General features: G+C 39.3%; 1 protein-coding gene across 1 annotated transcript in view; it reads left to right on the forward strand.

Moving 5' to 3' along the window:
* The window catches only part of tweek (transmembrane protein KIAA1109 homolog tweek), an 843,591-nt gene that overhangs the window by 441,360 nt on the left and 375,125 nt on the right, over positions 1-27,106 (forward strand). Inside the window, 1 exon segment of the mRNA XM_068226772.1 lies at positions 20,731-20,963. Within this exon segment, the coding sequence (XP_068082873.1) occupies positions 20,731-20,963 (233 nt within the window).

Genomic DNA, 27,106 nt, shown 5'->3' on the forward strand with positions numbered 1-27,106 from the left:
AGCCGCACTGTGATATCAGGATTTCTTCATTTCGATAATTACTTATAAAATGTATAATTTTTAATTTATAAATTGATCTTTTTTCATGGATTATTAAGAAAAGAATATTTATTAGGACAATTTCTCTATGGAATATTGTACAAGTGTTTCCTTGACGACTGCTTTCTATTGTAGAAATAATTTATATATTTTCTCTTGAGTTATTTGTTTGTTTTAATCTTGTCAATCTTATGTTAATTTCAAGGACACTTCCTCTAAAGCATTACTTTGTCAATTTTATATTTTTCATCTAAACTGTGTTATGTGGCTGAAGATGTTGATAATATACGAAACATGTACCACTTTTGACCAATAAAAATTGCCTTAGGCAATCATTGTATCGACTAGGTGGAAAATAAATAAATACTTCATTGTGAATCAGTAAAATTAATCGAATATCCCATCACCATTGCTATGATGACTGAAGTTCTCAAAAAGTAATTGTTTTTGAGATCAACTACATAGAAGCTCTGTTTACTTAACAATGTTTATTTCCTCTTATGAGGTGCAACCAGATCAGGGCAGCTGTCAAGTGAAAAGGTCCACCTGTTCAACACTTCTTTTATATCATACATTTAATAATTTATTCCATAAAAATACTACATAATTAAATGTATGATTTAAAAAAGTGTTGACTAGGTGGACCTTTTCACTTGACAGTTGAACATACCTCTTTCTCTCTCATTATTATACATAATCTGGTCCATCCATCATAATTGAGGTCTGAAGTCAGAAAGGAAAAGTATATCAGTCAAGTAACCAATCAGTCAACACTGATCTGCATTTAGGGTTGTTGCACAGATGGCTGGTTTCCTATCAGTTGTTTATGTAATCTTTACTTAGATGATTTCATAGAAGTTGGATATTTATCAAACATCTCCATTGATAAATTATTCCAATTTATAATTCTTCCTATCAACAAATATTTGCCCCTATTTGTCCTCTTGAATTCCAACTTTATCTTCATATGAGGATCCTTCTGATGAAAATTCCACTCTAGCTTATTTGTCTACAATAATGTCATTCCATGCCATTTCTCCATTAACTGCTCAGAACATACCACGTAGTTGAGCAGCTTGTCTCCTTACTCCCAAGTATTCCCAGCTCACAGGTTACAATTTTTTGTAATTCTGCTTCGTTTGTCAGAAATCGTCCAGAAAAAATAGCATTTCTGTCCTTTGGATCTTTTCCAGTTCTCATATTATGCAATCCTGGTGAGGATCTCCACTGGAACTGTACTCTAAATGAGTTCTTACTGACTTATACATCCACTCCTTCAAAATATTTATTGCTTTTGCTAAAATATGCTAGAGCAACATCATAGTTTTGGTGTGCATCATCTTACTCCCCTTATAGTAAACTTCATATTTTCTCCAATTCTGTACTTTCATAAAAGAGAATTATAATTTCATCAATTTATTTTGCAGTTGTTCATTTATTTATTTATGTGAATTTATTTATGCGTGTTACCTCCCGTGCCTTCGTTTGTATCATCTCATACGACACAATGCAGTTCTGTAATTATCTGTAATTAGAAATAACTTCACATGTTAATGTGTTGCTACTGTCCGTAACTGTTCAGTATTATTGTATTCAGAAACAAAATATTTCTACATACACTCCAAGAACAAAATAAAACAAATTCTCATACATGTGTCTGCAGTAATCATGTCACTCACAAACAAACACAGCATCTGTACATTCTACAGCAGTTGATACTTCTGTGAACATGAAATACGAAAAACCTGCATAACCCCAGAACATGGGAAGGCCCACTTGAGGTGAAGTACAAGGGTTGCAAGCAGGGGTATACCTACTCATAAATTTCCGAGGCTGGAACTTTTGATTATGTACCGTAGCTGACCACAAGAACGTGGCCCCCAAGACCACAGGGGGCTGATTAAATGACAATATTATGAAAAAATAATGCATTAATTCTGTACAAATATTAACTTTCTTTTTTGTGAATTAGATTCTCAGTGACTCATTTTGTTGCCATTTGTCTTCTTGTTCCAATACCAGTGCACCCCTGGTTGCAAGGCTTTGAAAGCTGTACTAGAAAATAAGTGTGTGCAGTGCTGGTATTTCCCGGTGATGTTGCCGACAAGCGTTAACTTACAGCCTCACATATTTCAAATGAGCCTCATAATTTGTCACTGGTGAATAAATTGTACACTGTCTCACGACCATGTTGTCAAACTACTGATAAGCCATGCATCGTATATTTACTGGTATTTATTAATTAATTGATTCATTCATTAATTAATCAATTCATTCATTCATTTTACAACATCTCGCAAACAAGCCTGTGTTGCTAAACTGCCTATAAACCATATATGTATTTAAATTGTGCATTTATGTGCAATTTACTTTGCAGTTCCATCTACCTTTTAAACAGCTTAATGAACAAAATTTGGACGTGTGACAATTATGCGATGACATTTTAAAATCCGTTTTTTGTATTGAAAATAAAGAATGCGGTGTTTACGCGGTGGCGATGATTGTACGTTGAAATACAGTAGGTTCTGCTATTGTCAGGGAAAGTAAGGTAGACCAGGAGCAGAGGGACCTGCTGAGGGAGGTGGGGCTGAGGTTCTGATAATGGGGGACTCCATTGTTAGGCACATGAGGAAAGTGCGTGGAGGAAAGGGAACCAGGATAGTATTATCCACATATTAGATTAACACTTTTGAAGACGAGCGCCGTGCGCCATATGTCAATGGTAATGTTCCGTGGAGGTTGAGCAATGTATGCTGTATGGTGTTGAGTTCTAGTGCTTAGATATTCGCTTCAACATTCTACAAACATTAGCAGAGTGCTCAAACACATTCCACAGTGCTTGTAGTTCATTAAAAAAAATACCAGGTAGCAGCACATCATCGGAACCTAATTCTATTATGATGGTAGTACCGAAGCAGCTTCATAGCCGCATGGTCTCACGCGGCTGACAACTAGAGTCAGTTTCCACAATTAATGTAATTTTTTCATTTCTCAATGATTAGTATGTATGTTGTGTTTCATAAATGTATCATGGTGTGTGTGTAATTATGTAGCTTTTCATGTTTTTAATATGCATTGTAAAAATTTTAAAAATAAAATTAGGAAAAAAAGGGTTTTTAATGTAATTATAAAATTTAGTAGTTCTGCTCCAATTTTGAAAAACGAGGTATGCATGCATAGCTTGAATGTTTCTGAATACAAAATAAGTTCGTGACTGAAAGTAAGGTTATCAGTTATTTTTGTATAAAAATGTAAAAACGCACTAAAATGCTCAGTCCACAGTGTAAAATCAACCTTCACCTGCTCAGTCTTCAATGTGTTAAGACAGATGTTAAGGAAAGTAGAATGGAACGAAGTTGGTAAGGAGACTGTGGTAGTTACATAGATTCTGAGGTCACCTTAAAGGAGAACACAACACAAAAATCAAGTTGCCTCAGAATCAAAGAGTGTATCGGACAGTGTTCAACTATATATTTGCTTTTGCTGTGCGCTGCTCCATAGGCCGGTGAACTAAGAAAACAAGAGTAGCTGTGACGTCACTACGCTGTAAGCGGTGAGCGAGTCATCCAGTTGATTACTACAGTACGCGCTCAGCCAATCTTCTGTTTACTTGAAGTGTTGTTTATTATAATAGTGTGGTGACTGTTTGTCGAAATGCCTTCCTGTAGTGTGTACGGCTGTAACAACACAACGAGTAGAAACCGAAAGTGTAGAGAGAAAGAAATACATTTCCATAGGTTTCCAAATCGAAGTAAGTCGCCTCGAAGGTTTAGCAGTTGGGTACGATTTTGCAAGAGGAAACACTTTTCTCCTGGTAAGGGAGCTACTGTGTGCTACCGGAAGCAAATGTCCTAATATCATCAGCATTATTGCTGTCAGGCATTCTGTTTGAACCTTTTCGGTCATTCTGCAAGTCCATTAACTTACATATGATGTCACGAACTGTATATGATAGAATTATTCATAGAGTAACTGGTCCGATAGTGGAGGGTGCTTGGGAGGTGGTGGTGGTGATTATTGTTTTAAGAGGAAGTACAACTAGGCAACCATCCTCTATATAACACTAATCAGAGGGAAAAAATGGAAGGGATCCGACACTTCGAAAAATCAAGATATCGGCCAAAGGAAGACAAGAGCCACGAAGAGTGTGAAAATGAAAGACTCCCTAGGCCTCCATACGTAATACCGTCGGGGTCGGAAAAGAACAAGAGTTGACCAAGGGAGGTTGGATAGGATAGATGAAAGTGAGGAGCCTGGCACAAGTAAGTGGAAGCAATGCCAGGACTCAGCTGAGGGCCCCGTGGTCGCCAACCCACGCTCCAAAGTTCAGAGCCCCTGGGGCCGGGTGCTTGGGATCAAGAAAGGACTAATGTTATCGATTGTTTGAAAAGCAGTGCCAAACCCATTTGGTTAGCCGGAGATGGCCAGTACGATTCTCCCGGCTTTTCAGCCAAATATTTAGTGTATTCACTAATGGATATAAATACAGGCCGCATAGCTCATTTGGAACTTGTTCAGAGAGTGATGGTGAAAGGTGATCTTGAAAGGGCTGCATGTGAAATCGCAATGAGGAAGATTGTACAGGAAGAAAATTGTAATATAAAACTCTTCCTTTCCGATAGACACAAAGAAGTAAGGTATTTACTGAGAACGCAGTATCCTGATATTGAACATGAATTTGATGTTTCGCACATATCAAATAGTCTAATGAGAAAGATGAAAGCTCTCGGTAAAAATCATCCGGGCCGATGACCTTCGATGTTAGGCCCCTTAAAACAACAAGCATCATCATCATCAGCAAAAATCATCCAGAAGTTCAAGCGTGGAAGGCCAGTATAAATAACCATTTATGGTGGACAGCACAAACATGTAATGGAAACAGTTCTGTGTTAATCGATAAATTTACGTCAATTTTGCACCACGTGAAAAATGAGCATAAGTGGTTAGAAAATGGTGAATGGAAATCCTGTGAGCACGATACATTAACGGAGGAGGAAGAGAGAAAGAAAATGTGGATTAAAGGAAATTTAAGTTCATATGAAGCCTTGAAGAAAATAGTTTTAGACAAATCTTTTTTAAAAGATGTGGAACATATAAAAAACTACGTTCACACCAGAAGCCTAGAAAGTTATCACAACCTTCGTTTGAAATACGCTCCTAAAAGAGTTCATTTCTCGTACAGAGGCTTAAAGCTCAGGTCAGTGATTGCTGCATTGGACTATAATTGGAACATCAATAAATTGAAAGCTGGATTCGAAACTCAGTACTCAAAATCAGCAGGAGCCTGGGCATCAAGCGACGGATGGAAGAAGGCAATAATGAACAAAATAAATCTCTTGCAAACTAACTATAGTAGACCCTAACCTGAAGAATGGATCTGTCACTGCCTAAAAACATTGCTCCAATACCTCGACCTTCCAATGACGACCTGATCAAAAAGCACTTCTCACGATTTCACTCGCAACACTAAATGAGGTACCGTACTTCATGTCAAAATAATACATTATCTATATCATACAAGCAAGCTTAGGAAACTCTTACATAATTCTACTGTTTTAATTTCATTTTTTCATTTACAGCTTGAAGCCCACATAGGTGCCATCGGGTTCCGGAAATGTGTTCCTTAAGGTGTTGAGAACACATGATGGTATGACAACTCTGTTCTTTTTACCAATCGCAGTCCATGAATTTACCCACGAAGTGAACTGTTTGTAACAAATAAAATGCCAAGTTCTATTTGATGGATTTAAAGCTGTCAGTAAACGTTTCCTTGCCATGTTCTTTGTTTTTAAGCTCATGTTATGCCTTGTCATGGTCAATACTTCACGGTCTAAAATAAGCCTTGTAAACAAGCGATTTCTTGTTATACACATAAATTTCTCAGATTTCACTGCTTTTACATTGTCTAATTCACAACAGCATACACTTTCTTCATCCATATCCATGATGGTACACTCATTACGTTTACACCAAATTCGCGTGCCGGCACGCTATCTGAATGGACATCAGCAAACTTCGTTCTTTCTGGCTCATACTGATAAATAAAAATAAACCCGCTAACACTGGCAACAGAAGAACACGGCAGTAGCAGATTGTGTGCGGGAAAAGACTGCGCGAGTTTACTCCCAGCGTCAAGGCTGCCAGGTAGACTCTACAGTGCAGTGACGTCACGACCAGTTACTACTTCCGCACATAACTTGAGAATGGTTGGACATAGAGGCACCGGATTAACGGCATTGTTATTACATTCCCATAATACATATTTAGCAATGAATAACGAAATATGTGTTTTTGTGTTGTGTTCTCCTTTAAGTGAAGCAACTTCTCAAAGAAAACAAAACCGGTAGTCATTCGCAGTGGCCTAACCTTTACTTTGCAGCCACTGGACATATGTATTAACAAACCATTCAAATACCACTTGCATCGATTTTTTGAGTGGATGATGAGTGACGATCAGCAATTGACGCCCGCTGGAAATATTAGGCGTCCATCCTTCGATTTATTATGCTCATGGGCAATGAAGAGTTGGGACCTTATACCACTTGAACTAATCTTCAAGAGCTTCAAAAGTTTTTTATTTCGAACACACTAGACCGATTCAAGGTGACACAGTGTGGCAGAGTGATGAAGAAGCTGATGCTGGTATGAGCAGTGGTGAGGACGGCGCATCAGATACTAAAACCAACAATAGCAACACAAGATTTCAAGTAAATTGTTTACTGGAAAGTCCGTATTTCACAATATGCAGTAATTTAGTTGCTGGAGTAATATTTAAACTTTAATGCTCTCAGTGACAGTTAACTTATGTTAATTTTTATTTTCAGGTTGGAGAAAAGTTTGCCAAACTGTTGCGAATAAATGATGAATTTTGATTTGGACTATTTTAATTATTTTGATGTATATACAAACGTAATCTGTCTACGTCAAACTTTTATGAAGTACAATTAAGTTATATACTGAATATATATATCTTTTTTTTTTTCAGTAACACAAATACTGGTATTCTTTGCCTAATGGTCGCACCCTACTATTTTTTCAAACATTTTGGTATAAAACGTGCAACGATTATGCAGTGAAATACTGTACTTCCCTATTCATTTTCTCTTTTTGATGATCTTGTTCTGCCTCAGTCTTCCTCTCCTCTACTACTCAACATTTCCCTTTCTTACCTTTTCCTTTTCTCTTACCTCTTCCTCCTCATCTGTAAGACCTCCCTGTTCCCTATCTTCACTCTGTTGTTCTATGTTTTAGGTAATGCTTTAAAGCAGAGTTATTTTAAATCCTACAGGTACTGCTTGGCACCACTGTTTTCTGAATTTACCCAAGTTTAAAGTACTACAGTTCAAATTTCAAATTCATATTGAATTTCAAAATGATAAACTAAAAATATAATGGAAGTAGCTTTGTAGCTTTAACCACTCCGGAAGGAGTCCTGTTAGACACCTGGAATCAATTAGGGAAGATAATTTATTAAGGAATACATTTGGTGTATGAAACCTCTACACTAGGCAGACTGCTATCAATGTGTCAACTATCGCCTTCATATCAATAAACTTATGTTATTGCTGTGCTAACGTAACCGTGGTACCTTAACTGGGAGCGAGCTATTACAAGATTTTTGCAAACAATTTTACAAATAATATATTTTCAAGTGTATATTTTAAAATAAATTATGGTTAGTCATGTGACAGATCCTTTTGAGAAAATGTGAGCAGAATTTTGTGGAATTTCACCCAGCCGTTTAGACATGTTACTGTTTTGAAAAGCAGACAGACATCACTTCACCTCACAGATAGAGATAAGTAAAAATACACTGACTGACAGAGCAAATGCAACACCAAGAAGGAGTGGTTCGAAAGGGATGAAAGTTGGGGAGAAAACAGAGACAGCACGGACGAATAATTGATGTTTATTTCAAACCGATACACAGGTTACACAATGCGCACGGCATCGACTCAGTAGGATGTAGGACCACCGCGAGCGGCGATGCACGCAGAAACACGTCGAGGTACAGAGTCAATAAGAGTGCGGATGGTGTCCTGAGGGATGGTTCTCCATTCTCTGTCAACCATTTGCCACAGTTGGTCGTCCGTACGAGGCTGGGGCAGAGTTTGCAAACGGCGTCCAATGAGATCCCACACGTGTTCGATTGGTGAGAGATCCGGAGAGTACACTGGCCAAGGAAGCATCTGTACACCTCGTAGAGCCTGTTGGGAGATGCGAGCAGTGTGTGGGCGGGCATTATCCTGCTGAAACAGAGCATTGGGCAGCCCCTGAAGGTACGGGAGTGCCACCGGCCGCAGCACATGCTGCACGTAGCGGTGGGCATTTAACGTGCCTTGAATACGCACTAGAGGTGACGTGGAATCATACGCAATAGCGCCCCAAACCATGATGCCGCGTTGTCTAGTGGTAGGGCGCTCCACAGTTACTGCCGGATTTGACCTTTCTCCACGCCGACGCCACACTCGTCTGCGGTGACTATCACTGACAGAACAGAAGCGTGACTCATCGGAGAACACGACGTTCCGCCATTCCCTCATCCAAGTCGCTCTAGCCCGGCACCATGTCAGGCGTGCACGTCTATGCTGTGGAGTCAATGGTAGTCTTCTGAGCGGACGCTGGGAGTGCAGGCCTCCTTCAGCCAATCGACGGGAAATTGTTCTGGTCGATATTGGAACAGCCAGGGTGTCTTGCACATGCTGAAGAATGGCGGTTGACGTGGCGTGCGGGGCTGGCACCGCTTGGCGGCGGATGCGCCGATCCTCACGTGCTGACGTCACTCGGGCTGCGCCTGGACCCCTCGCACGTGCCACATGTCCCTGCGCCAACCATCTTCGCCACAGGCGCTGCACCGTGGACACATCCCTATGGGTATCGGCTGCGATTTGACGAAGCGACCAACCTGCCCTTCTCAGCCCGATCACCATACCCCTCGTAAAGTCGTCTGTCTGCTGGAAATGCCTCCGTTGACGGCGGCCTGGCATTCTTAGCTATACACGTGTCCTGTGGCACACGACAACACGTTCTACAATGACTGTCGGCTGAGAAATCACGGTACGAAGTGGGCCATTCGCCAACGCCGTGTCCCATTTATCGTTCGCTACGTGCGCAGCACAGCGGCGCATTTCACATCATGAGCATACCTCAGTGAGGTCAGTCTGCAATTGGCATAAAGTTCTGACCACTCCTTCTTGGTGTTGCATTTGCTCTGTCAGTCAGTGTATATAAATGGTAAATAACGTCCTTGAGAATCTTGAACTTGTACAATAGCATTGAAAACAAAACTTGACTACCTCGAAAGGTAGGTGTGGTCTGGTCGAAACTTTGAGCGCTAGTGAAAGGCTCATTGACATCGGATTTCCTTTCAGCAGGCTGAGATTTCTTTGAATCAAACCAGTAGACAGTTGAAGCCATGCTTATGTTGCTGAGTAGTTTTTAATCGATCATCCACTGACAGGGATTTGAATTTAGAACAACCGGGCAAGTTGGGTGGGCGGTTAGGGGCGCGCAGCTGTGAGCTCACATCCGGGAGATAGTGGGTTCGAACCCTGCTGTCGGCAGCCCTGAAGATGGTTTTCTGTGGTTTCCCATTTTCACACCAGGTAAATGCTGGGGCTGTACCTTAATTAAGGCCACAGCCACTTCCTTCCCATTCCTAGGCCTTTCCTGTCCCATCGTCGCCATAAGACCTATCTGTGTCAGTGCGACGTAAAGCAAATAGCTATATGAATTTAGGACAGAGATGATGATGGTCAAAAGACAAAATATATTGAGGTGACTGAGCTTGAGTGTTAAGAGTTTGGATTTTACCAGGAAAACAAAAGCTGGACCTAGTAAACTAAGAGTTTATAGAGGTACCACCTGAAGTGGTTTGCAAGCCAACTGCATAAAGAACCTAGCATCTGCATTTAATGAAGTCTATGATAGATGTATAGGTTAAAGTAGCTTCCCATGCTTTTAATGCATCTGAATCAAATTTAGATGTTACCCACAGCTTTGCTCGCAAGGATTTCATAATTTAATAAAATGTACTTGTTTCTCGGTACTGCACTGAGACATTATCTGTTAATCCCTAAAGTATAAAAACTCGCCGAAAAATTGCTTTTCATTTACCCCGGAACCTCTTTGTAAACCATGTTTGTGGCATTTTGGGGCTAAGATGACCAGGTTACTGGCAGACCTAAATTTGGAACACAGGACATGGAACTCTGTGTGAGAAACAGCTCTCTTTTATGTTGTAAGAAAAAAGAAAACCTTTATTTTTAAAGGAGATAGCAAATACCAAATTTCACGTTTGTAACATCTTAGTTTTTGAGATATAAGTATCCTCATAAAGAGAATTCAACTCCTTCTTCACTTATTTTTGATCTCCAGCTTCAGTTGATTGTCCGAAAACAAAAAGTACGTGTTTCTTTATTTTTAAAGGAGACTACAAATTCCAATTTTCACGTCTCTAACATGTTACTTTTGAGATATAATGTAGATATACTCATTATAAAACTGCCCCAGTCCTTGGCTGAGTGGCCAGCGTTGAGGTCTTCGGTTCACAGGGTTTCGACTTCGATTCCGGGTTAGGTCGGGGTTTTTAATCATATGTGATTAATTCTTCTGGCTTGGGGGCAGGTTATTTGTGTTTGTCCCAACATTCTCCTCTTCATATTCACTCAACACACCACATTACCAACCACAACAGGAACACACAATAGTAATTACATCCCTACACATACGGTTGCCGTCAGGAAGGGCATCCAGCTGTAAAACAGAGTCAGATCCACATGTGCGACACAGTTCGCACCTGCAACCCCACAGGTGTGGGTAAAGCGGTAGAAGGAGAAGATAATCATTTTAAAAAATCACCCACTTTTTTATTCTTTTCACCCCTTAAGTGGATTTTCCAAACAAAAAAAAACAAAAAAAGCGTGTTCATTTAAAGGAGATTCTAAGTACCAATTTTAACATCTGTAACATCTTCATTTGCTGAAATATATGTATCCTTACATAAATAATTCAACTCCTTCCTCACTTCCTTTCACCCCACCCCACCTAAGTGGATTTTCTGAAAACGAACAATTGTGTTCTTTTATTTTTAAAGGGGATTCCGAATACCAATTTTCATGTCTGTAATGTGTTAGGTTTTTGTGATATATTGTAGATAATTTAGCTGCTGTAGAATCCTGGAACTGACGTTGCCAAGGTTACGGCAGTTCATTACTTTATCCAATTCCTAGGGCAGGGCTAGTGTGGTGCCAATATCTCCGTAACGATTGGTTTTAGGGCCTAAAAACATGGTTGACGGGCCCATAGGGCTTACCGAGTTTTGTTCTTTGCGTCAACGGGAGTAAATTGAGCTTTGTCTCGTCCTTTTGCCTATATTAGCCTCTTATTTTTATATCTCCGCCCCCCTCCCCCTTATTCCCCCACCTCAAATTGTTTTGAAAGTAAAATACAGCGTATGCTACTCACTGGCAATGTAGCTTTCTATAGGTGAAGTTATTTTCAAAATCGGTTCAGTAGTTTTTGAGTCTATCCGTTACAAACAAATATACAAATTCTTTATAATATTAGTATAGATATAGATGAGATAGCTTAGATCCATGTCGCATTATTGCACAGGCTGTTCAAGGTTAGCTAAGGCCTTAAGATGTAATTAAACTGCATCAAGAAATGCCATAAGAGTTTGAAGGTTTTCTGATTGGGTAAAAGGGAGAGTGAATAAAGCCTGGATATGGCACTGAATTTTCAATTGGAGATTGCTGTATGTCTATACCAGCAATTCAATAGCTATCTTGTAGTTATTACCAGTAAGGGAGGAGAGATTGAACCTGTTTTCATGCTGTGCCTTGTGATTATCTACTCAAATAGTGAAATTTCTGAATATAATGTAATTTCTATGTAGTTACATAGTTTGTTCCTTGCTATTTAGATTGCTCACAAATCACTATGTTAAGGATATAATAACTGAGTTTCATTTTACATATTTTCTTATATTTGTAGGTAATCTACATATTCTTAGTGATATTACATAAAATTACATATTTTAGCATTTTGAAGTTTCACAAGGTAATTGAGTGACAGGTATATGAAAGGATGGCAAGTGCAGGTAAAGCCACCTGTGAAATCGGTTTTTCCAAAGGCTCCAGTTAGCTGCAGGAAACACTGATGCTTTAATGCTATGCACTATGTGCTGGTCTTTACATCCTTCAACTCATCATCATCATCATCATTTCCCTTTATCCAGCTGTAGCCGGGTAGGGGCAAATATGGTTCCTCTCCACTTTCTTCGGTCTTTCCACCACTCCTCCTCCAACACTGTGTCCCAGTCCAGGTTTCTTTCTATAATGCTGCGTTGGATGGTATCCTTTCATCTCAATTGTGGTCGTCCACGGCCTCTCCTTCCTTGGATTTGCATTTCCATCACATTTTTTGGCATTCTTTCGTCGCTTATTCACATTATGTGCCCAAACCATCTTAGTCAGCTCTTCTCCATTCTATCATTCATTTTTTCCACTCCAATTTCTTCCCGGATTTTCTCATTCCTTATTTTGTCTCTTCTACTCTTCTCTATTAGAGTTAATTGCTTTTAAACTAGCCTCTTACGTATTTAACTTTCCAGAAATATTTTTCTAAACATATTTCTGTGACCTCTTCCTTACTTAGGAATTTCCAAATCTATTCTTCAAGCTTTCTTCTTTTCAGATGTCTCAACTAGGTTGTACTTTCTTTTAAACAGTTGAAGAACATACTGTAGTTCATAAACATCAGTTTACTCTAAAGTCAATATGGCACCAGTTGCATCCTTGCTGGCTTAAAAGTTAAAATCATGGATTGCAGTTGACAAATCCTTTACGACTGATGGCAAAGTAGCAGTATGATTAGGATGCAACAAACATATTGCATCTTCCATGAAATCCCAACTTGAATGACATAGACCAAGTGGTCTGCTTCAAAACAAACCAAGGAACAGAAGAAACAGTTACTTTTAACACACATACAGTCTTCACCTTCAAATAGCCCTTTTTTATAAAGACTAATGCAGCGCAATGATTGCAGCCAATATTCCATGAAATGAACATGAAGTGCTTGATTTCACATCTTTTGTGGAAAAATACTGCAAAAAACATGTTCCTCAACAATTAACACTACACAACAATTATCTTAAAGTCTGATATGACGAAGTAATGTACAACATAAGAGAGTGTACAGGAAATGCTTTCATATGGGTTGCTGTTGATGAAACCACAAATGCTAAGGGTTGATTTATTGCAAATCTTGTGGTGGGGAAATTAGAAACTGACAGCGCCTCTTAGCCATGTTTGATTTACTGTAAAGAGCTTGACTGCACAAATCACACAACTATTAAGGAATTTGTGAATGATGGATTAAAAGCTCTGTGGTCCACTGAGATGCAAGAAAAAAAGGCTTTAGTTATGTATTCTAATGCTGCAACATATATGCTTAAAGCTGCAACTGCTCAGAAAGTGTGTTATCCCAATATGCTCCATTTTATGTGTTTAGCTCAAGGGCTGCAATGTGTTGGCAAAGATATTAGAACTAAGTTTCCACAGATTCATTTCAGCAAGAAAAAAAAAAAAAAAAGAAGTTTCTAAAAGCCCCACAATGAGCACTATCTTACAAACAGCAATTGCTATAAATACCAATCCTCCTGGAACGAGTGTTGACGAGGTGGAGAACATGGATTGAAGTAGTTGACTTATATAGTAAGCATCTATGTGCTATAAAGGCTGTTGTAGATACTTTTGCTCCTGAAAGTGCTGTATCTGTTTGAATCACAAAATGCCTGTACGACTTCAAAGCGGTCTCCTCAATTGCCTACATCAGCGACAACTTCGGCTGGCTTCCAAAATGCATCAAATGACTACAAACATCAGGACTACATTGCAAGATTCTGTAGTTGTCGTTGAAAAAGAAAGTGCTGTGCATGGGAGAAAATGGTGCAAGTGTATTCAGTAAATTGCCAAAAGTGTTAAAGAGAAATCCTGGTTATTCAGCACTGTACAACATATGCCGAATTCCAAATGGGGATATTGTTGTTCCACACAAGGACATTTCTTCAGTGAAAATTTGCCCCAGTTACATTATTTGATGTTGAAAGATGATGATGCGTATAAGAACATCCTGAGTGACAAACATATTTCAATAACCCCAGGGAACATTTCAAAAAATACATAATTGTTCATTGTGCTACAAAATCTAATTTATAAACATGCTTTGAATATTGTAATTACAAAAATAAGTTTGTATTGAATATGTGTCTGATATATTGATATGATTCCAGAGAACATAATTGTTCACTGTGCTACAAAATTTAATATAAAGCATTGTGTAACCAACAAAATGATAAGCTTATATTAAACTAGTGGCCCGTTGTAGCAATGGCTGTGAACAAAGACTAAAAATGAAACTGATGGTACAGGAAGCGTGAGAAAAGTAATGGAAAATATACTGAACTCCAGAAGACCACTTATTTGCCTTTAAACTTACACTTCCATTGTAACTATACATATGGAATTTTTGAGCCTTGCCAATTTATAGAATTTTCACAACAAATTCTGTTTGTAAGACTTGAATCTATCACATAAAGCTGGCCGTATAATGCTCGGCAATTATCAGTAGGAAGTAAATCTAAAATCATTAAATCTGAAATTTACCAATGAATCATCCCCTGAATCTTAAAACATTAAGGACCTAATCTGGGAATGTGGCTACGGTTAGCAGAGAAGGGTGCAAAGGACATTGGCACTATTGTATTATACTGCCCTGTATTGTTCATGAAATCATTATAATGTAGCATAATACCTTTAATTACAAGGTTGTACAAGGTGGAAAAGAAACCAAACCATTGTGGCAACATGAAATAAAATGTCCATTTACCTTTTCCACAGCAAAATATCTTGCTTGGCAGTATATACAGATTTCATGTAATAACTCTACACCAAAAAATTCAATGTAAATTTCATAATAATTTATATTATTATAACTTATTATAACTTAGAATTTCAAGCTCTGTTTAAACTTCATCATACTGTTTGAAAGCTGCTTCGTAAGCCTTAAGCCTGATGATAAGATTATCTATATCACCGGAATCCTCTGAAAATTCTGAGGTAAATTTACAAAAGTGATTCAGCTTACTATTATAGGCAGCTCTCGATTTTATGAGCTTGTCTTAGTCGGATATCTTGGAGCTGGAGCATCTCGGTCAGCCAGGACAAGACAGTGTCCCAATTCTTGCAGACAACCCGGAAAAATATGAGCTGAAACAGTAAGCGAAGAAAAGTGATAACAAAAAGAATACCTTATTAACGATTGTGTTTTCTTCCTGGTTTCAGCACAAAATGGTAAATAATGAGTCCGAGAAAATGACGAATCATTTTGAAAGATGGGTTGGGGATGGTAAAGGAATAGGCATACCAGATGATGGATTCTGAAGGAAGCAAACCAATCCTTCCATTAACAATTTAATTTTAACAATAGAAAAAGAGATTAACAAATGCGTAAAAATTTAATTAACAAACTGGAATAGAAAACAAAATGGCCCGGGGGAGGTTGCAGGGTGGAGAAGTTATTAAGGGTTATAAATTTCATGTTGTTGGTCTGTATTGAACTGAAAATAACATACGAGTAACAACACAGTAAAGGTTTCCTAACAACACAGTAAAGGTTTCCACCTATTGGAAACCTTTACTGTGTTGTTAGTCGTATGGAAAAGTTACCTAATACAAACAAGTTAATTGACTAAGCCAAATCTTCAGCAATAAATTAACCAGAAATTTATAGCTCTCCAAAGGATTGATTTAACAACAGGTTGAAACCGAGAAAAATGCAAGAAAACTCACTGAACCGTAAATTTACTTTAAGGGCGTCTTAAAGGATAGTCTTTATAGACAATACAGTTATATAAACAAAGTTTATTGCTGTTAGTGTCTTAATCCTGGCTTAAGAAAGTGGCTTACCAGGCAAGTTGGCCATGCGTTTAGGGGTGTGCAGCTGTGAGCTTGCATCCGGGAGACAGTGGGTTCGAATCCTAATGTCGGCAGCCCTGAAGATGGCTTTCCGTGGTTTCCCATTTTCACACGAGGTAAATGCTGGGGCTGTACCTTAATTAAGGCCATGGCCGCTTCCTTCCCACTTCTATCCCATCGTCGCCATAAGACCTATCTGTGTCGGTGCGACGTAAAGCCACTAGCAAAAGAAAAAGAAAAAAGAGGCTTGAAGATATTCAAAATTCAGTTCATCTGAGGTTATAAGATAGCTCGAAACTAGTTAATCCAATAGTACTTAGCTCCTTGCTGTTGATCACCTTCATAATGAATGAACATGCAATGGATGAACATAGAGATGAGATTTAAAAGTCCAAGAATTTCAAAAATACTTACAAGCTTGAACATAGGAGGGCAAACTGTCTTCTGGTAGAGATTTGAGAAGGATAAAAGAGTAGGATAGCCACTCCAGACAGACTTGTAAAATTGTTGATAGATCATGCAACCATCCTTCGATGTTGAAGTGTCTTGGTTTTGTATCTCCATCATCCAGTCCCCAGGCGAATACTGGCAGCAGAGACATGACAGCTGTAGTGTGAAGAGCAGACTTGAAGTGAAGTAAGTCACGGAAGTGTTCTTGGAACTCGTGTTTAAATAGCAAAACCAGTAGACCTGGTTAAAGTAATAAACTAAGGTTGTAAAGATTAGACAAAGGTTATAGTAAAATGAAAAATCAAAATAAATGTATCTGCTGCGGGTGGGGGACGTACATGAAGAATACACCCGTGGTATCTCCTGCCTGTTGTAAGAGGTGACTAAAAGGGGCCCAAGGGGCTCTCAACTTGGGAGTGTGGATTGGCGACCATGGGGCCCTTAGCTGAGTCTTGGCATTGCTTCCACTTACCTGTGCCAGGCTCCTCACTTTCGTCTATCCTGTCCGACCTCCCTTGGTCAACTCTTGTTCTTTTCTGACCCCGATGGTATTAGAGCATTTGAGGCCTAGGGAGTCTTTAATTTTCACGCCCTTCGTGGCCCTTGTCTTTCTCCGTCCGTTACTTCATTTTTCGAAGTGACGGATCCCTTCTTTCTTCTTTTTTCTCTCTCTTTACCCCCTGTGGGTGTGAGACGCAGACGAATAATACACCCACGGTATCCCCTGCCTGTCATGAGAGGCGACTAAAAGGGGTGACCAAGGGATGATTGAATTAGATCCATGAAACTACTTTTGATTCGTACCATCATGCGGGGAACACCATGGGTTGCCTGTACTAGCGAGTAGTACCACTAAATTAGGTACAAAAATAGGTTTGTGATTAAAGAGGCTGGCCTGGGGGTTTCCAGTACCCATGCGTCGTACACGTGAGCAACACCGCGGGTCTGGGCGTAGCCTGTGAGTTGTACTGCTATATGAGCGGCACCGTGGGTCTGCGTTGCCTGTGATTAGTACCCACTATGTGAGGAACACCACAGGATAGTGCTAGTCCCTGTGGTTAGTACACCTAGGTGAGGAACCTTATCGGTTCGCGTTGGCTATGAGTGGCGCCATTGTGTGAGAAACACCATAGGTCTGCGTTCCCTGTACGAAGTGCAATACTTGTGAGTAGTATCATCTTGTGTGGTACACCGTGAGTCTTCGCTACTTTTGATTAGTACCCCAACATGACAAATATCATGGTTCAGCTTTACTCGTGACACGTACCATTCTGTGGGGCCTTAGACGTGGATTTTGTACTCCTTTAGACATGAAGCATTATTGTGCTTTATAAGTGGTCCCTTGGTCAGTAATACTGTTATTTACAATCTTTTTTTTTGTCTGATCCACTATGTTTTTTTTGGGGGGGGGGGTTCATGTCCATCTATTCATTCTTCATGACATTTTTTATTTTATTTTGGTCAGTGGATGAATTTGAACTTTTTGTTATTTCATTTCATTTCATTAGGGGCCGATGACCTCGATGTTAGGCCCCTTTAAACAACAAGCATCATCATCATCATCATCATCATCAAAATAAATGTAATTGACATTAGAATTACTGTAAAGGCATAGTGATTATAAAAAAAAAGTGAAGATTAATAGGGAAGGAATTAATAAGTTGATGACATGTCGCATGAAACGTCACACCACAGATAATGAGCAACCAATAAGATTCAAGAATAATGCTACCGGTATTTGCTTTACGTCCCACTGAGTACATTTATACGATTTTCGGAGACACTGAGGTGCCGGAATTTAATCCTGCAGGAGTTCTTTTACGTGCCAGTAAATCTAAAGCCATGAGGCTGACGTATTTGAGCACCTTAAAATACCACCGGACTGAGCTAGGATCGAACCTGCCATATTGGGGTCAGAAGGCCAGCGCCTCAACCGTTTGAGCCACTCAGCCCGGCAATAAGATTCAAATGGCCATAGGTGCTAGAATACGAACAATCACAAGATAGGATAGTTAGTAAGTGAACAAGTAGGCCTTTCCTCTCCCATCGTCGCCGTAAGACCTATCTGTGTCGGTGCGACGTAAAGCCCCTAGCAAAAAAACATATATATATATATATATATATATTTGCAAAAACACGAACATTACCAATTGAGTTGTTGTGGGATGAACCAGACTGTAAGACAAAACAGTCTTCTGTCAATAGTTATGAAGATTTCTGATAATGCTTTTTGCAAGCATGGGGAACTATAACCCCAGAGATCTTGGATAAATTAACCAGAAGAATGCCATGTATTTGTCAATCGGTAACCAGAGCAAATGAGGAGACACAGAAGAGCACAGATTTTGAACAACATAGCTCTGAAATCCACTGTTTTTCATTATTTGAAGCATTAATTGCTACTGTATATTTGTATTTTGATATAAAATACATGCCATTTCAAATATCACTGATCTGCTACCTAATAAATAACAAAAACTGGAGTTTTCTTCATGAGAGTTTAAACTTTTTGATACTAGATTAACTACGTGTGGTTGGGAAGGTATTTAGGCGTTGTGAGAGCATGAATAAGTCACTGGTAAGGCCCCATTTAGAGTATAATTCCAATGTATTGGACCCTCACCAGGATTATTTTATTTGAGAACTGGAAAAGATCTGAAGGAAAGCATCCGCTGTAGTGTGAAGAGCAGACTTGAAGTAAGTCACGGAAGTGTTCTTGGAACTCGTGTTTAAATAGCTGGGTGATTTCCAACAAAAGAGTATTTTGCAGAGTTGCAACTGTGGGTTAGGAAGTAGGGAGTAAGGAGACTAATTGCTCGATTAAGGAGTATGTTCCAAGCAGTGATGGAGAGATGGCATGGTATGACAGTAGTAGATGAATAAGCTTGAATTAAGTTTTAAAACTAGGAAAGATTATAAAATGAAGACAAAAGAAAAATTTGGAATTAAAGAGGACAAGTTGGGTCAAATGTTCTTTTGTAGGAAGAGGAATTAGGGATTGCAATAATTTACCAAGGGAGATGTTTGATAAAAATCCAACTCCTTTGAAATTGTTTTAGAAAAGACTAGGTAAACAATTCATACAGAGTCTGCCACCTGTGTGACAGCCTTTAATACAGAATAATGCTGATAGATTGATTTGTATCGATACATAAAATTGTTACATATGTTGGCTCGAGACAGTTACTTTTCATTTCCTCTTCCCCATCCTATATCATCAGAAAATTATTTTACAAAGTAAAACTGTTCTTGAGTGATATATTTGTTCTCTGCTGAGTGTTAGACAGCAGTAAATAAATTAACTCCCCAAGACCCCTAAGAACTTAGAGTAGAGGAGTCCCTTGTGTGATGCAGTGATTGTCCCCAGTGGAGGAAGTAACATTCAAATCCATCATGCAGCATCTTTTCAACTGGTGAAGGACAGCTGCAAAATGTTATCAGTCCCCTAACTTGGGCAGTACGTATAAAATACTTCATCTATAGTAATAATAGCCAAATAGGAAATAACAGTAGATATGGTGCCCTAGAACTTTCGTTGGTGGATGAGGCAAATTTTTCTTTTGTGTTTAATGAAGAGGAGAGTGATGACGGATTTTCAAAGCTTAAGGGAGACAGTTGTTATTATTCAAAGGTGGCATAACTATTTTTGTGTTGTATTTTGTGCGTTTTAAAGCTTGTTCAATTTACAGTTCTGAAGATATCGGTACCTTTTTGAAAACTGAATGTTTTAAAAAAGGACTTGAAAGGAGAGATTTCACATGTTTGTAACATAAAGAAAAAATATCTTACCTAGGAGTTTGTCAGTATATTTACTGCTGCAATGCTCAAAAAATTGGCAAACTAGTAATGAAGATATTTCAAGTGCTTTTAAGTACTTCTTTCATTAAATCCAAAGTTTTATTTTGATATATACTATGTACTTTTTCTTCAATTGTCTAGTAAAAAAGGGCTACCCTATGAGCTTAAGCTCTCCATGTTTATAGTGGAACAAAATGTAACTTCTTTTTTAAGCTCAGTATTTATGAAATATAAAGGAAAGTAACCAAGCTAGTTTGAAATTATACTCTTCACCTTTACAGTTTATTAGTGTTCCTTATGGCCTTTTTCTTTGTTTGTTAAGATGTTTTAGTCTTTCACTCTTAAAGGAATTTTTTATTATTTGAAAAAACTTCTCAATTTGTATTATTATTACTTATTTTTCTTGAAAGGTACATACGTTGTTTTTGTTGAATGACAGTGATGCAAAATAAATTTTCAGGTTATGGACCTTTAAGAGAAGAACGAGCTCCACAAAACCATGTCCATCAGCTGGGTTCCAATCCTAGCTTGTATTCTGTGACTCATGGCAGCCATCACTCAGCTACAAGTTTGGACAACAACCTGTCTCCCACAGGCACTGGAGCTCAAGCTCCTCGTCCAGCTAGTGAAGACCTTTACAGCTGGATGGCCAAACAGCAGGACTTCACTCAGGGATCTCTGCGTGGCAACTGGGTGAGAGTCTTCTCTGTTAATAGTGTAATCTTTCTTTTAGCTAGTTCTCTTGAGCAATTTTTTAAATTTATTCTTTATGATAATGACCACGATAATGAAGATCAGAATGATGATAGTGGTGGTGGTGGTGGTGGTGGTGGTGGTGGTGGTGGTGGTGGTGGTGGTGGTGATGATTCTGTTAATTTTGTCAAAGGTCCTTGACAATAGGCAATGAATATATCCATGAATGTAGCAGACCTTTTTCTTGGATGTGGGAAAAATACTACTATGCTGCTTTCTTTTCCCTCCTAATTTTATTAATGGCCATCATATTAAAAATATTGTGATTGCTATAGTTGTAAAAAATACCATATGAAATGACTGTGTGTTCAAAAGTATTAACATACCTTGAACAATGAAGAACCAGTAAAAAACCAGGATCTTGAAACATAAAGAAGAAAATACAAAGTATAAAGAGAGAGATGGCAAAGATGAGAATAACAGCAGATATAATACAGAGCTGAACAACTTTTTTGAGACAGAAGAGAGACAGAAAAAAAGCACAGTGAAACAATGAAGAACTATTGGAAAGCAAGAGATGAAGCAGGAAACAAACCAAAATGAATGCAGTGGGTTGTTTTCCGTGGTCCTTAGATGGCCAAAATCGATAAGAGGAGGAGGTAAGAGTATTCCTCAATCAATCAATCAATCAATCAATCAATCAATCAATCAATACTTATCTGCATTTAGGGCAGTCACCCAGGTGGCAGATTCCCTATCTGTTGTTTTCCTAGCCTTTTCCTAAATTATTTCAAAGAAATTGGAAATTTATTGAACATTCCCTTGGTAACTTATTCCAATCCCTAACTCCCCTTCCTATAAATGAATATTTGCCCCAGTTTGTCCTCTTGAATTCCAACTTTATCTTCATATTGTGATCTTTCCTACTTTTATAAACGCCACTCAAACTTATTCGTCTACTAATGTCATTCCACGCCATCTCTCCGCTGACAGCTCGGAACATACCACTTATTACATGTGATAAAGTTCATTTTTGGGTCTGTATTGAAAATATTTGTATTAAATAACACGTGTATGTTTTAATATTCGTCCACCTATTGATACGTATCATTCAATACATTCCACATACCACTTAGTCGAGCAGCTCTCTTTCTTTCTCTCAATTCTACCCAGCCTGTTCCGTAATAATAAATTTGGAGCTTAATCTATAAGGAAAATAATTTATTGTACAGGAATATTTCCTAACACCATTATTCACAAAAGCACTTCCACTGGAGCATAAAAACACACGCCTTGCGCACTTCACGACTGTCATCTGTTTTGAAACAAAACTTAAGGGAGGGCTGTCATGATACCAACCACTACAAACACATAACAGGATAGAAATCAAAATTCTCTTAACATCCTCCCCACCTTGCAATTTTGTTTACACTAATCCACAGATAAAATTGCAACACAATGAAAATAGACAGCAGCATTCTACAATAAAACATTACAATCTTTCATTTGACACTGATTTTCATACAATGCTTGTCTCTTCTGGAGTATTTATAAGTCCAAACGCTTTGGTGTTTTCACTATTCTACCACTTCTTGTAGACTTCACTTGTGGATTTGCCACTGCATCCGATGATCCGTGCGAAGCCTTCTCTGGATGTATCTCCAGGATAGAATCTGGCCGATTGATCTGCACTACTGCAGATTCATCTGATGAGGCGACTTCTAAGGGATAAAGCCTTTGAACTGGCCGCACCCTCTCGCCCGCAGCCGTTCTCAGTTTGACAACCCTGACGACGCCATCCTTACCAGGGTACACCTCCTGGACGACACCTAGTGGCCAATCGGCTCGTTTGATGTCATCAGCTCCGATCAGCACGTCACCATCGTTCACTTTGTTGGATGTCCTACCTCACTGTTGAATAAGAAGAGCCAGGTATTCTTTGTGGAACCTCTGCCGAAGATCGTCCCGCAGTTTCTGTAGATAACGCCATCTTAATTCTATTCCTTTTCTGTCGATGGCATCCAAATCTGGCACATCAGTGCTGGGTATCTCATGAAGAAAATCAGTTGGTTTCAGTGGTTTCAGATCGTGTAACTCATCGGATACATATGTCAATGGCCGTAAATTTATAATAGCTTCACAGTCACACAGTATCGTGCTTAACTCTTCGCAAGTAACCGAAGCCTTGCCCAAATTACGACGAAGTAGCTCTTTCACCATTCCAATAAGCCTTTCCCACCACTCTCCCCACCATGCAGCAGTGGGAGGGTTGAATTTCCATGTTATTCTTTCTACAACACAACTGGAAACTATTTCTTCCCAGTTTAACCCTTGCAAAGCGTGGTTAGCCCCTGTGAAGTTTATGCCATTGTCGGAGTAGATAACCGACACCCTGCCCCTGCGAGCAATGAATCTTTGTAGGGCTTGTAGGAATGCGTTTGTTGACAGAGACCTGACAAGCTCAATATGAATTGCTCGATAGACGGCGCAAGTGAATAACACGAGCCACGCCTTTTCTCCAGTCGTCAGATACAATGGTCCAGCAAGATCTACCCCGGTGACTTGAAATACTGCGGTGCGGTTAACTCGCTCCTTGGGAAGTGGGGCAGATTGTGTCTCCATTGACTTGGACCAATACCTCTTACATCTGACACAGCTCATTATGATTCGCCTAACCAACTTTCTTCCTCCTATGATCCAGAAGTCTTCTCTAAGCATTGTTAATAAAGTTTGAAGTTCAACATGCTTAGACAGGCAATGTTTTTCCATCACCATTCTCTCAACGACGATGTTATCTGAAGGCAGCACAATGGGGCACTTGAAGTTTTATGTATAATCACCGTACGCTAACTTTGTTCGCAGCCTTAGAATTCCCTGACTATCTTCAAAAATCTGAGTTTTCTTTTTCATCTTTTGCTCTATGATCTCTCTGTTCTCTGTTTGAACACATCTTATCAGACACTTTTCTGCCTCGACTACTTCTTCTACAGATAGTTCTCCATTCCTTTTGGCATCTCGATTTCGTAGGTTGTAGACAAATCTCAGTGCCCAGCCAATCAGGCATAACGTTCTATGGTAAGTAGAAAAATAGCAAAGTCTCGATGTAAACTCTTCCTTATCAAATACTGCATTCGTTACGAGAATCTTTCTCTTCTCTTTGTTGACTTCATCCTCAGGAGCCGCAATGTCCAATTTAGGCCATCGTTCAGTGTCACCCTTGAGCCATGTGGGACCTTCCCACCATTTACTTCCTACCAGAAACTTTGCGCTCATGTCTCTGGATAGTAGGTCAGCAGGGTTTAAAAACCCTGGAACATGATGCCAATCCTTCAGGTTACTGAACTTGCATATTTCCTCACGATGATTTCCTACGAATACACTCCAGTTTCCTTTCGTCTTGATCCAGGTGAGCACCACTGTAGTCACACTCCAAAAGTATGTTTTACAGTCTTGGAGGTTTAATGTCCCTTTCACTTTTGTGCATAACCGAGTGGCTATGACCGCAGCTAACAATTCTAGGCGGGGTATAGTTATTGGTCCTAAAGGTGCAACCCTAGTTTTAGCTTGGACCAACTGTAATGACGCAATAGAGTCCTTTTCTGCCCTTAGGAATATACACGTAGCATATGACAACTTGCTGGCATCAGCAAACACATGAATAGTTAATCCCCTGCTATCAAATTCCCATGCTACAAGTCTTTTTGAAATCCTGCATTGTTTCAACAAAGGTAAGTGTTTCACCCAAGAATGGAATTTGTTTGTTATTTGTTCTGGTAATTCCTCGTCCCATCCACATTTTTCTCTCCAGGCTTCCTGCATCAATAATTTAGGGATTAATGTTACTGGACACAGAAAACCAAGTGGATCAAAAATACGTTGTACAATTGACAGTAAGCTTCTCTTAGAAGTTGAAAGTGTGGTTAGCTCAACTGTATTAATGATACAGAACATCTCATGTGACCGAGCATCCCACATAAGACCAAGTATTGAAACAATGTTCTCTGACTCTGATTTTTCTGGTGAATTGCTTATCCACCCTCTTAATTCAAAATGTGCTGAACTCATCATTTTAGAGGATTTTTCAATGAACTCGCTCATCTCTTCTATGGTTTCACAGCTAGTGACACAATTGTCCACGTAGAAAGAATTCTGCAGCTTCTTGGCCGTTTTCAGATCTTCAGCTGAAACTTTACTCAGGTGATGCGCTATCGTTGCTCTTAATAGGAATGGGCTGCATGTAACCCCAAACACTACTCTGCAATGCCGCAATGTGAAGACCTCGCCTTTGGAATAATCTTTCCACCAGAAAAATCTGTCATCCTCATAGAGGCTTATCTGCAGGAATGCCTTTTTAATATCAGCCATGACCCCTATGGCATGCTTTCATAACTGCAACAAAAGTTTGGGAATAATCTTGATTAGATTTGGTCCCTTCTCCAAGCATTTATTCAGCGAATTGCCATGTCTGTCCTTTGCCGAGGCATCAAACACGGGCCTAATTTTGGTAGTTAAACTTGATTCCTTAATTACTGCTCTGTGCGGTAAATAGTGGCCTGACGCCTCGTCATTCTCATTTACAGTCTCCACGATTCCACATTCTATCCACTCCTGAATCACATCATCATAATCTTTAAGCTTGTCCAAGTTTACCAATCTTCTAGTGACTGCTTCCAACCTCTTCTCAGCCAACTTCCTGTTATCTAACAATTCTGAATGGCCATCCTTCCAGGGGAGATGAACCTTGTATCTCCCTTCTTCATTCATCCTTACAGCTTCATTGAAGTGTTTCACGACTTCTTCTTCCATCTCTTTCTTTGACTGAGACTCTGCAGGGTCCTTTATGCCAATAGTTTCTAACTTCCACAAGTCTGATATATCCATTGCTTTACCACAAGTGAGACTGACTAGTGACTGATTGCCCTTAGCCAGATCTTGCTGACCCATCACTGTCCAACCTAACCTGGTTTCCAGTGCATGCATATTTTCATCCAGCTTAATCAGAACTCCTGTAAGCAGCTTCCCCAAAACATCTGCTCCAAGCAACAAATGCACCTCTGGAACATTGACCCCAACATCTGTTAACTGAATGTTTCTAGTTGCAAGAACAGTGTAAACATATTGAGTTTCTAACCTTGGAACATAACCGCATATTTTCTTCTTATCAAGCACCGAGACTGTGCATTTGAAATCCCCTTTTAGTACTTGTAGTGTTACATCATAAACATTATGGGTCTCTTTGCTAGTTTCTACACCCCCAAACAAACAATGAGACATCACTTCCTTTCCCAGTTTTTGTAGTCCTAACTTCCTAGCGCTTTCTTTGGTTATGTAAGACATTTGTGACCCAGAATCCAATAAAATTCGTGCAAACTTGACTGGTCTTTCACTACCAGAAACCTTCACAACAAGAGTCTGTAATAGCGTCTCTGCATTTTGATATGCAGTTAAAGTCTCAGTGTTTTGATTATTTTGATTATCCTTTCCCTTTGAACTGTCTCTCTCCTCTTTCTTAGTAACTAAATCAGGACATAAGATAGCACAATGATCCCTCTTTAAGCAAATCATACACTTCACAAATGCTTTACCTTTGCTCGAGTTATGCCCCTTCCTTAAACAATGAAAGCAAGCACCCCTTTTCTTCAAAATATCCTTCTTCTCTCCATTCTGGAGATTTCTCACTTCAAAACAATCAGCAGATCTATGGGAACTCTTGTCACACCAGATACAACCTGTTTCAGTTTTCTGACCCTCACCTGAGTACAAAGCAGCAGCAGTGGGAAGTCTCTCTTGTTTACCTGGCTTGCATAACATGTCATCCCTCTTCACAATAAAACTAGAGCGAGCAAGTGACAAACGTTCTACGCTCTCCACTTCTTGTTTTATAAACAGTAACAACTTGCTTAGGTGATGATCATGATCATTTTCTGATATATGAGATACACAAACTCTCTCCCATGCCCTCATAACCTCTTCTGGTAATGCAGACTCCACCAAAGGATACAGCATTGCTGCATACTTATCACTAGTGACTCCTAAAGATTCCAAAGCTCTCAGTTGTGTTTCTGATTTATCATAGAGGCTTCCAATACTAAGGCTACTGCCTTCAGTAGCTTGAAGCAAAACAAGATTTAGAAGTTCTCGGA

Source organism: Anabrus simplex, chromosome 1, assembly GCF_040414725.1.
Source record: "Anabrus simplex isolate iqAnaSimp1 chromosome 1, ASM4041472v1, whole genome shotgun sequence".
Lineage (NCBI taxonomy): Eukaryota > Metazoa > Arthropoda > Insecta > Orthoptera > Tettigoniidae > Anabrus > Anabrus simplex.